The 12,067-nt window shown below is 40.5% G+C and overlaps 1 protein-coding gene across 5 annotated transcripts in view; it reads left to right on the forward strand.

Annotated features, from left to right (window-relative positions):
* Positions 1 to 1,072: 1,072 nt before the first annotated feature.
* Galc (galactosylceramidase) overlaps positions 1,073 to 12,067 on the forward strand; it is a 71,292-nt gene continuing 60,297 nt past the window's right edge. Inside the window, exons 1-4 of one of the 5 annotated variants that reach the window (XR_009226354.1) lie at positions 1,073 to 1,329; positions 7,096 to 7,164; positions 7,405 to 7,468; positions 10,478 to 10,591. Coding sequence is in view for 4 of the 5 variants with exons in the window: in XM_046440715.2 (XP_046296671.1) it covers positions 1,135 to 1,329; positions 7,096 to 7,164; positions 7,405 to 7,468; positions 10,478 to 10,591 (442 nt within the window). In the remaining variant the exon portion in view is untranslated. Of the gene's footprint in view, positions 1,341 to 4,345; positions 4,797 to 7,095; positions 7,165 to 7,404; positions 7,469 to 10,477; positions 10,592 to 12,067 lie in introns of those variants that run through there. The other 4 variants (XM_046440715.2, XM_046440716.2, XM_046440717.2 and 1 more) reach the window with 4 other exon arrangements.

Genomic DNA, 12,067 nt, shown 5'->3' on the forward strand with positions numbered 1-12,067 from the left:
CTTTGCTAACAATTGGCTTGGAGTCATTTCAACTAACAGTGGAAGATGGTTCACGATACTTTAAGTGAGACATTGGGTCCCGGGTGGGCCCAAGAATAAAATGGACAAAAGACAGATTTGCAGGGGAGAAGAATACGGTTTAAGTTTACATGGCACAGAAGACTTCAAAAGGAAATGCAGACTCAAAGAAGCAGGTTATATCCTGCTTATAACTTATATCCTGAATTGGACCCCAAAACCAGTTAAGTTGTGAAATGTGATAAGGCAAAGGGGCATGGGCAATGGTGTTTAATTCAATAGAGAACTGATTAGGAAGATAAACGGTGTTTGCAAAGATTGCTATTGGGTTTCAACTTCCTGTCCTTGTTATTATTTTTATAAAGATGACATCTTACACGAGAGAATTTCATCTCCTGTTTGAAACAAACGAAGGTCAGAGTGATCCTGCACCTCCTGTTTTCTTTCAATTGCTTTTAATTGCAAATAGTGAATATGCCAGAGCAGCATATTTTGGGATGACATATTCTTCAAGCCCAGGCTACTCCAGGGTAGTTAGCAGAATGGAGAACCTTGTCAGCTAAAGTTTGTGAAAGTGTGGTGCATACTAGGAAGGTTTACGAGTGTCTATTAACTGATCTCATTTGATCACACCCCCATGCCGTTGCTCTTCTCATCTCATCCAATATACAGAACAACTCGCGCTCCGAAAGCTAAGTGACTGGACCATGATGACAGCTGAACTGTGGCTTGGTTAGGGGTACAAACCCCTTGCAAACCTGGCCCTCTTGTTCTGCTACAGACTGGTACATGGTAGGTGCACCCCAAGTTGTTGGGGTATCCGTGGTAAGCCTACTCCTTGCCATCTGCCTTTGGCAGGTTTTGGATATTATCCATCTTTCTTTCGCTAACATGCTCCATCAGGTGAGGCCCAAAGAGTAGTCGCGAAGTGATAGCACTTGAAGGCGGGTAAAGTTTAAAAAAAGACTCGCCCCGCCTTCCCTCAACACTATTGCGGCTGCGCGGGCGCGCCCTTACTCAGGATGTCCGGAACCGCTTCAACAGCCTTTTGCCCTTTTCCATCATGGCGGCGGCCGGACCCGCCTCTCTGGGCACGCGTGTCATGTGACCCACACAATGGCTGAGACCCGGCACCGGGATTCCCGGCAACGCCAAGCCAAAATCATGACGGCCGCCGCGGGTTCGGCGGGCCGTGCCGCGGTGCCCCTGCTGCTGTGCGCGCTGCTGGCGCCCAGTGCCGCGTACGTGCTCGACGACTCCGCCGGGCTGGGCCGGGAGTTCGATGGCATCGGCGCCGTCAGCGGCGGCGGGGTGAGCGGCAGGTATCCGGGTGCGCGGGGAACGCCGGCGACCGCCGGGACTTGCCCCAGCCCACGAGCCTGGCGGCGCCGCCCCTCCATGGGAAGCCCCTCCGCGGGGGGCCCCGCTCCCCGCCGTTTGGCTGCGGCCGGGGGCGAACCGGTGCTCGTTTAAGATGAACTCAGGGCCATTTAGGTTTCAGGAAGCGAGTCCCCGGAGGTCCAGCAGGTGTGACAGGTCTAGGCTCGAACCCTCAGCCTCCGCGCGGGCCAGGGCTGTCCTCGCCGCCAGAGCGACCGGGAGGGTCGCCCCTGGAAGGGCCACTTGGCGCCACCTGGAGTGCCCCCGCGGGAGGCGCCGGCGCCGGCTCTTCGTTTTGGGAGGCTGGGGAGGCGGAAGCCACGCGCCATTAGTGCAGGTTCTGGCGACCCCTTTCTGAGGGGCGAATGGGTTTTTATTTGGAGGCAGCACTGTTTACCCCAAAGCCTCGCGAGAAAGGTGCGCGGCCTCCAAGTGGCTGGGACCTTTTTCGTTTGCGCTGCTGGGAGTCTGCGTGGTCCACCGAGGTCTGGGGTTTGCTGTTGGCCCCGCCAGCCCCGCGGAGGGTCGCGGCCGAGTGCCCCAGCCCGCAAGGCCGGGCGCTCCCGCCTCGCTGAGGGGTATTTCTGGGTGTGAGCCGCAGGGAAATGTTGGCGCTTCGCGTTCAGGGTGCATAAGAATCACTGGGGGTGTGCTGTTAAAATGTAGATTCTGCCTTCCACATTCCAACTTTGTTGTTCTGGAACAAGGGGAGAATCCTGATTTTAACCAGTCCACCAGTCAATTTTCAGTAGAGGTGTTTGAGAGACAGTATTCTTAATTCAGAAATCTCAGGAGGAGATTTTAAGAAATTAATTTAAAATTTTAAATGCTGGTGAGGATGTGGGGTAAAAGGAATCCTTATACACTGTTGGTGGGGATGTAAATTAGTAAGCCACTATGGACATCAATGCAGAGTTTCGTCCTCAAAAAAATAAAAATAGAACTACCATATGATCCATCCGTACTGCTCCTGGGTATAGACCCAGAGGGGTTGAAGCTAGCTTACTATTAGAGGTACCTGCACAATTCACAATAAACAAATCATGGAATCAGTATATACACAATGGAGTATTATTTAGTCATAAAGAAGAACAAAAATCATGTTATTTGTAGGAAATGGATGGAACTGAAGATCATAATGATTAGCAAAATAAGCCCGACCCAGAAAGACAAGCCTCTCATGTTTCCAACCTCTTGTGAAATCTAGGAGGAAAAACAAACACCCCCCCCCCCCCCCCCGCCCACCCCCCCCCCACAACAACAACAAAACGACACATGACATAAAAGTTGTAGGGAGCCTGTTGGAGAAGAGGAAAGAGATTTGAAGAGTAAGTGAGGGTACTGGTGGGTGGTTTATAATCAAAATATGTTATTTTATGTGTGAATATGCCACAGTGAAACCCATCATTCTGTGTAACTTAAATACACCAATAAAGAATAATTTTAAATTTCACAGTAGTTTTAGAAAGACAACACCCTGTTCTCATATACCAGTAGCCAGTTTCCCCTGTTATTTTTATCCCATATTAGAACGGTTACCTTTGTCACGAACAATATGCATACATTTTTAAAGCCCATACTTCTAATAGATTTCCTTCATCTTCACCTAATACCCTTTTAGTTGGCTTGTTTTCTTAGTCTTCTCTTGGCTGCAGCAGTGGGATGAGTTATTTTTATGAGGGTATTCCATGAGATTTATTTCAAAGGAATTGGGAAAGCAATTGTAGGTTGGGCATAATTGTGAATGGGCACAGCTGGTCATTTTTTAGTTCTCTGGACATGCCAGTAAGGTGACTTCTAAGCCTGGGAGCTTTCTTCAGTGAGATGATTTGTTCTTGGTGCCTAATAATATTTACTATAATATTTACTTACCCCATCACAAGCTCTTTGTAATCTTTGCCTCTTTTATTTGTAACTTGTGGACTCTTGGGACCCAGGCATTCAAGACTTTCCAATGCTGCCAAACCTTTGGATTATTTATTTATTTATTTTTGTGGTTTTATACCCTAGATCACATCTATGGCTCATTTTGTTTGAAAACGTTGAGGCTGAACTCTTAAACTTCTGATTTTGTTAGGTTGAGTCAGATGGGAATCACCATCTTTAAATTCAACTCAGAACAAGCTTGGATGCTTGCTTGCTGTGTGGGTGTCCCAGCCTGTAGAATGATCACAGATCTGACCTTCAGCTGGGGACAAATCGTTTTCTTGAAATTCTACTTCTTGGTTTTTGCACTTTTCAACGAGTCCTGATGCATATTTCAGAGAGAACCTGTGGGCTGATGAACTAATTGTTCTTCACTGTTATCATTCTCCTTTTTTATTTTTCTCATCTTAACCTGAAATAGCCAATATTTCATAATGAGGCCCTGATTTCTCCTTCTGATACCTTCACTTATGATATTAAATTTAGTTTATAATCTTACTGAAAAATGGAAGTGTTTCGTTATATTATGTTTATTTAGCTCAGTTTAGAATTATTGAAATTGGAATCATTTCATAACCCAGAGTAAGAAACTCTGATAATCTATGAAATGTTCAAGTTATTAGTGTCTCTAAGTGTACAGTACATTACTCATCTTAGAAGGTCAATAAATAATGAAGGTAAATGGTCGTACCACTGTATCTGCCTACCAGTTTAAGTATTTTTTTCCTGTGGAATTCTTGGTATCTGGCATGGTTTGAATGCTCTCATTTAATCTTAAGATCATAGGGATGGCATTTTGGTGTAGTAGTTAAGAATGTGGGCTCAAGAAGGTTTTTGGGTCCATGCTGGAATCTGCCACTCTGTGGCCTTGGCAGGTTACTTCACTTCTCTTTGCTTCACTTTCTTTTCCTGGATTCCAGTGATACCTGCCTGATATGAGCATTGTGAGGATAGATAAAAAGTGCCTAGGATAACAGTCTGGCACATGGCTAATTTTGGTTAATATCAACTTTTAGGCATTAGGGTGGAGGAAGTTATTTCAAGCCTTGGAACCAAGGGATGTTTATCTCAAGGCTTCTTCCTGGTCTTGTGAACAGCTTCAAGCCTTATTCAGGCAGTGTGATCAGTGCCGCAATCTGGCTGGGCACAAATCACGAGCCACTCAAGCAGGAACAAACTTTATTTCCGAACTCACCCGAATGCCACCCACGCGGCCCTTCCAGGCACACCACACACCAACTGGAACTCCCTCCTCCGGAACTTCACCAACCAACTCCAGGAAATCCTACCAGAACTCCAAAGTAGCGGGTGCTGGAGGCGGACAGCAGGGGTCTATATACAATTGAATCAATCCAGCATCATCTTAATGGCTCGCCTCTCAACCATTACTTCTGGAAAAATGCCAGGAGTCATCCCAACTCTGCTGTGGCCCTCAACAGATCAGCCTTTTGGAAATATGTTATTGCTTGATGGTACATTTCATCATTTGGTTATCTTACCTTTGACTAATGCTTTTGCATTGCAATAGCATAATAATATGGTGTATTTATCTAAGGCTGATACTTTCTGTTTAAGGGAAAGAGTGCATAGGGAGCAAAATAATCTCAAACAGCAAAATACACAGTTCTACTGGAATAATGCAAGGTATGAAAAATTGCTGACTAGAGTCAGGGATATGTTGGTGTGCACTTTCGGTGTTCAATCATTTGAGAACTAATTTTGGCATTTGAGCCTTTGCTGTGTTGTGAGCTCTTTGAAAACAATATATTTAAAAATAAATTTGTGTATACAATGACTACCATTTATTGAGAGCTTCTGTGTGCTGGTAACTTTGCTAATTTTTTTTTTATGGACTATTTATTTTAGTCTTACAACAGTTGATGAATAATTACAATAATTTACTTACAGTCATATGGCTTGTAAATGATAGGACAAGGGTGCAAGCTCTGTTTGACTCAGAGCCTCCTACATTCGGTTGACTGTACCAGTGCAGTAACAACACCAAAGCTATTAAGTAAATGTTAATTGAATAGCATAGGATGAGGATATCAACTTGGGTAACACAGTCTGTGTCCTCAAGGAGTTTAGAGACAGCAAAGTAAAGCAGCGATTAGGTGCAGAGTTAGAAGAATTATGGTAGAGATATGGACCTTGTGCCAAGGGTGCCTGAGGAGAGGTACTTACACCAAATCCGTGGGGGAGAGACAGAATGTTAGCTGAAAGCAAAGGATGAATTGGAGTTTCCCCAATGAGGGTATACGGTGCATTTTGGGCAGCAAGAAAGGAAAAGATAGTTTGATGTGTCTGGATAGAAGATGTAAGATAGTGATTGGGGCAGAATGTTAGAATTAGGGTCCAAATAATGAAGAGATTTGAGTGTAAAACTGAATAGTTTTGAACTTGATCCTGAAAGCTGGTGGGAAGGGGGAGTTCTTAGAAAGTTTAAATAGAGTAGTTTCATGATTTAGGGAAGGTGAATCTGATAATTGTGTGAAGGGTAGAATACAGAGTTGCAGATGGGATGCTTGAGACCATTTATACTATTCTTCTAAGTGAAGAGGGCTAGGTTAAGTGGTTATGGGGGTGTGGCAGGAAGAGTAGATTTAGGTGTCTGCAGATGGATGGGAAGTTTGATGAAATGCCGATCCCAGGTTTTTGTTATAGGAAGATGTTCTGCTGTAAGAAAGGAAATGTAGGAGAAGGGACAGATTTAGGACCAGTGCTATGTTTGGTCTGGATGTGTTGAGCTAATGAGATGGATCTTCAGTTCAGTGGCAGGGACTGGGGAGGTTCTGGGTGTGAAGAGAATAGATATGGGCACTACTGAATGTCAGTGGTAGCACATATGTCAGTGGTAGCATATATGAAAAGATAGAATGTAAGTTTGAACCCCATAAAAGTTATTTGTCTTGCCCCTGTTATATACCTGGAAGTTGTCAGCATTTTGAACCTAGATCTGTCCAGCTTCTAAGCCAGGTACATGCTCCTGTATCATGCAGAAAGTCCACCTCTTCTATTTCCTTTGCTTATATTGCCTCCTAAAGGATAGAGTTTGGGTCAGATACTGGTTTTGTGCTTTCTTTTTTCAAGTGGTCTTCTGTCATGGTCTGGGTATGGCTGTATATATCTATCTATCTATATCTATCTATCTATCTATCTATCTATCTATCTATCTATATCTATCTATCTATATATATATCTATATCCCCTGCACTTTCTGTATGTGTCTTTCCATTCTTTCTTATGGCAAACTTGTGTGAGGTTTCTTTAATCTGTATGTCATGGGGAATCGTTGTGTGGTCATTTGTAATAGAGACAGGTGAACTTCCGATGGATGAGGAAAGTAGTGCTTCCTTTCAACATTCTGCTTAAAATAGTTTGCTGCAAAATGTTGAGAGGCACAGCTATCTGAGGTTCATCCTACTCATCTTAGCCCCGAGATATTGTTGACAAATGGTTTTAAGAGAGAAAGTCTGTTTCAAGATGTTTATGCTCATGATTTTACCAGTAGCCTTAATAAGCTTACCTCCAGCCAACCCTTGTGTCTCAGCAGAAGAGAACCTTTTAGCTGTTGGGAAAATGACAGCCCTGCTTGTCCCATGACTGGCAAAGGCAGATCAAGCAAGTGACCTGGGAATGACTTTTCATAGTTCCATCTTGCCCACGAGCTAGCTAAGCAGGAGCATGCCAGGGGGCTTACGTGAGCATCTTAGACAAGTGCATGGTTCAATTTATTTTATTTACATTTTTGGCTACATTTTTTTTTTTCAGGCAACCTCCCGACTTCTAATAAATTACTCAGAGCCCTATCGTTCTGAAATATTGGATTATCTATTTAAGGTAATGAAAAATAATTATTTAATGGACTTGTGATGTTTTAAAAAGTGTTATGTTGAATTTCAGCCATAAAATTTATTAGTTTCACAATTCCAGGTTTTGAAAAAAATGGCAAATTACTTTTGGAATAAGCTGCTATTTGAAGTTGTGCTTTTCTCATCTGTAAACTGAAAGGTGTTACTAGTAATTGTCTTGAGGTTTCATATGATGAAGCAGTGTTAATACTGTTATTTCTTTCCACAGCCAAATTTTGGTGCCTCTTTGCATATTCTAAAAGTTGAAATAGGTGGTGATGGGCAAACAACAGGTAGGAGTATTTGGGAAATAGGATTCCCCCCCCCCCCGACATTTTAATTTTGTTTAACCTTATGGATTGAATTTCAGAATATAAATAATGCCAACATTTTTGAGGTATTGTTGCTTAGTAGATTGTTTCTTATTTTTCCTTTTTTACTTGTAATTATTAAAAAATATAGAAATGTGAATTTTTCAAAATAGTACTTAGAGTTTAAATCGCTTATTTAGTTGAAATAATCAGTAGTAAACAAATCCATAATTTTCTAAAAGCTATATACACTAGAGGGAGCATAGGAACAGTTTACAATTTTATGGAGAAGTTCAAAAACAAAGATTTTAGATTTTGTATAGGATATGTAAGATGCAAGATGTTATTAACTTTAAAAATATATGGTAAAATATGCAACCTGTATTTTAGAGATACAGCTTTTTTTCCTTTTAAAAGCAAAACTCTTTTAAACCACTAGGTCTTCGATCTTCATGGTCACCATTTTTTTTGTATAGTACCTATTGTCAGTCAATAGCTTATAGGCCTCTGGTTTTCAGGAAGGAGGAAAAATTATTCTCTCAATGGTTAGGTATAGCTTTTTATTTAGGGGTCTGATTCCATTATATTTAACTTTTCCTGCTAATGATTTGAAAGTCATTTTTAAATCAGATGTCTCTGTGTGGCGGTGTTAGTGTTTATGCTGAAAGAAAAAACTTTAAGGTGAAACTAAAAGAAAAACCTCATAATGGAAACTTTTCCCAAGAATTTGTAAGAGGACCTCTATTTTATTGTCAAAACCTTTTAGGCAGAACTGATAGTGACTGGCCAACTTTATTTGCTGAAGCTAAATTAGAGGTTGAAATGTATAAGCAAGCAGTTCTTGTGAATTATGATGTTTGCCTTTAATGGGCCAGTGTCCTTCTTATAAGGCCCTACCTAACAAGGTACATCTTAAGCATGGGGACATATGAGGACTTTGATGTAAGTTACCTATCTCTGTGCTTGATGTTACCTCAACTAATGTGGACTCATTATTTTTTTTTGAAATTATTATTAATGATGTGAGGTATAAGAACTGGGGTTCAGGAGTATAGATGTTTATGTCCAAATTTGAGAGTCTGGAAGTTGAGGTAATGCAGATTTGAAGTTGGACATGGGGATTTGAAAATCTTAGATCAAAAACTTACCAGAATATAGTCCTAGGACTTTTTAGCTATGTGAAGTAATAATATTTGTCTTATGGCTGCATTCCTGTCTGAGAATCTCTTTTGTAGCCTCCAGTTTACTTATTTTTGGAAGTTACATCTAACTATTATTATTATTTAAAATGCCCAGGAATAGTTGTGTTTTGGCTTTGACTGTCTTTGCTAAGTGTTTAAGATGAAGCAAGTCAAACTGACTTTTGTTTCTATCTATTGTTAACAGTCAGCTGAGTTTCCCTGGGAGTCCTCAGGGAACTTACAGCAGCTTCTCAGTTCTGCTAGTGCCATTTGCGCTAGGATGGGTCCAGGCCTTGCTTGACCATGTGGCTTCCCTTGGAAGCATCAGGGATGTCTCCCTTTTCTGATGACCCTCCTCTTCACAGCAAATGCACTGATTGGCTTTCTGTCCTCCACTGGTCTCATTAATCTCCCTGATCGGGAGGTTATGTGGCCCAGAGTTGCAAAGCTCTTTGGAGAAGTTCCCTATCCCCTGGATTCAGACTGACTCAGAGGGCAAGAACCAAATATTGGTTTTCTTGGCCCTTTTAATTTAACTTTAATTTTAAAACTTAATCTTAAACATCCAGCAAATAAGTTTCAACAGCCTTATACTAAGAGTACTGGGCTTTAATGTCTATCTCTCTCTCCTGTAGGTGATAACTCCTTATCTTAAATTAACCCAGGTTGTGTGTTCTTAAATCAGTACCTCTGTAAAACATTAACAGGCAATCTTAAATCATTTATAAGAAAACTACAAAATAAAATTATCAAGAGTAAAAACATATTTAGTTCATGTAATAGCTACCTTTAATTTTGGCAGAGTTATACATTATAATCCCTTGTTTGAGATCCTAGTAATTGTGACAAAAACCAACTTTTGGACACAACTTTAAATGTACTGAAATCTGGCCTACTTCTTTCATAGTCACTTTCACATGTAGTGAGATGGGACAGAGCCTTATCTCAAGTAAGGCAGGGCTCTTCATAAATCTTAAGTACTGTAGTTCTGAAACTGATCTTTGCTTTTTAAACATCATTTTACAAAGCCTACATAAATTGTTGCTCAAGTTCACATGAATATTAGCTAACAATATAATATCACACCTAAAACATGAATTAAAGAAAGGCTGAAAGCTGTGGTTTTATAATAATAACTTTACAGTGTTTAGGATAATGAAACAGGATGAAATAATATGCTTTGGTCATTGTGTTAGTGAGTTTTCCATTGTTGTGACAAAATATCTGAGGAAAAAAACTTAAAAGAGGAAAGATTAATTTTGGCCCATGGTTTCAGAGATCAGTCCTTGGTTGACTGACATTATTTTGGGCCTGGTGTGAGACAGATCATCATGGTTGAAGGGCTTGGCATAGGAAAGCTGCCCAGCTCACAACAGCCAGGAAGTAGAAAAAGAGGCAAGGAATAAGATATACCTATAAAGGGAGTGCCTTCAGTGACCTACTTTGTTCAACGAGGACCTGCTTTCTATAGTTTGTTTACATAACTTCTCAATAGTTCATTAAATGATGAACCATCAGCGGATTAATTCATTGACAAGGTCAGAGTTTTCATGTTCCAGTTCTTCCCCAAAGCCTACCTCTGAACATTGCTGCATTGGGGACCAAGCCCTTCAACATAGGAGGCTTTGGGGAACATTGCAGATCCAAACCTTAATAGCCGTCCATCTTCAAGTTATTATATAAAATTATTCTTATTTGCCCAACTTCAGGATTAGAACTGGAGTACTACTTTTGTGAAGTATGTATGTGTAAATGACCCAGAAAGCACCATTTATAATGCATTTCCCCTTTCTTTTACTCTCCTATTCAGATGGTACTGAACCCTCCCATATGCATTATACACTAGATGAGAATTATTTCCGAGGATATGAGTGGTGGTTAATGAAGGAGGCTAAGAAGAGGAACCCTGATATTATACTTATAGGTAAGAAATGAAGTTTGCAGTGCTTCTGCTGTTTCTTCTCCTTTAACTATAGATCATGGTGGTACAGTCTGCTAATACTGAAACACTAATAATGTTAATATTACCAGTATGCTACTACCAGCAAAACGTGCCAGGAATGATCTTTCTCTGCCCTTGTGCATTACGTCAGATCTTTATAATGTCTCTGAAATAAGGTGTTACTCTTCTCATTTTATAGAAGAAGCAGTGGGGGTTTAAAGAGGTTGGGTCACTGACTCATGGTTTGCAGATAGTAAATGGCAAAATCAGGTTTAGAACTTAATTCCATTTTTTTTTCCTGTGATGATAAACTTACTTGACCAAATTTCTCATTAAAATTTGTAAAAGGGCCAATATTATTTACAAGATTATAAATTAAGCATAATACTAGATTCCATTTTTTAGAAGCGGTATATATAAGAGCATTTTAATTTGTTTTTAAACCTCAGAGATATGCAGATCATTCTTGAAGGGACCAAGGATACTGAGCAATCCAAACCTCAATTACTGCCCATTCTGGACACAGGTTCTTATTGTCAAGATCATTGGATAATTGCCCAAATGTTACTTCATAGTTCTGTTGCAATGCCTGCAGAACTTCTGAAGTATTTTAGGCTTCTAGAGTGGTGGAATATTTTCATTATTTGAAATGAATTTGGTATTTTGAAACAGGTTTACATTCAAATTAAGTTAAATGAAAAGATCTGTTTTAATGATTAAATTTCAAATTATTTTAAAAAATAATTTTCTCCACAAATTAAAGGAAAAGAGCCTTATTTTTCTAAATAAAATGAGCGAGGAATGAATGTGTTCTTTCAAATGGACTTTTGTGAGAGATCCCAGAGATGTTTTGAGCAATAGAAGCAACATTGAATTGAGCACATATCTCCCCACTGAGTTGTTTCCAAGGTCAAACCTCATTTGAATGTAGAAAATCTGGCATGCCAACAATGTCCCAACAAAAACTCACTCATGGTGGGACTTCAGTTTATATTTAGCATTTCACTGTTTTAAAATGTTCCAATATTTTAGTGTCATATTTTTAATGTAATGTACTTACTTTATAAAAGTAGCATTTTGTCATTTTGATTTTGTACCCCCATCTCCCCAAACTCCAGTGGTGAACTGTTAGGGTAGCTGGTGCAGATATCCCTGGGAGACACATCTCAGTGTCAAGCAAAGGTCTATTTACAGAGGCTTTCTGCCAGGCTGCCCTTCTGCAAGGCACTGCAGCCTGCTGAAAAAACTTATTAACTATATAGTCATGTACAATGAAGTAGTTAAAAAGTAACCCATCTGGTCCTGTGAATGTTACGTGGCGTCTTTGTTGTGGTTGGGTAGTTAGGAACTCTTTGAGGCAGGCTTAATGAGAAGGTCATTAAGAAGCCTTTGTGGGCTTCTTAAGATAGTGGATGCTGATTTTTAAAATGTTTCTTTGGCCTAAGGACCTAACCTGAA

This window comes from Marmota monax, unplaced genomic scaffold (assembly GCF_021218885.2).
Source record: "Marmota monax isolate L192 unplaced genomic scaffold, Marmota_monax_Labrador192_F-V1.1 WCK01_AAM20220418_F8-fsc00017, whole genome shotgun sequence".
NCBI lineage: Eukaryota > Metazoa > Chordata > Mammalia > Rodentia > Sciuridae > Marmota > Marmota monax.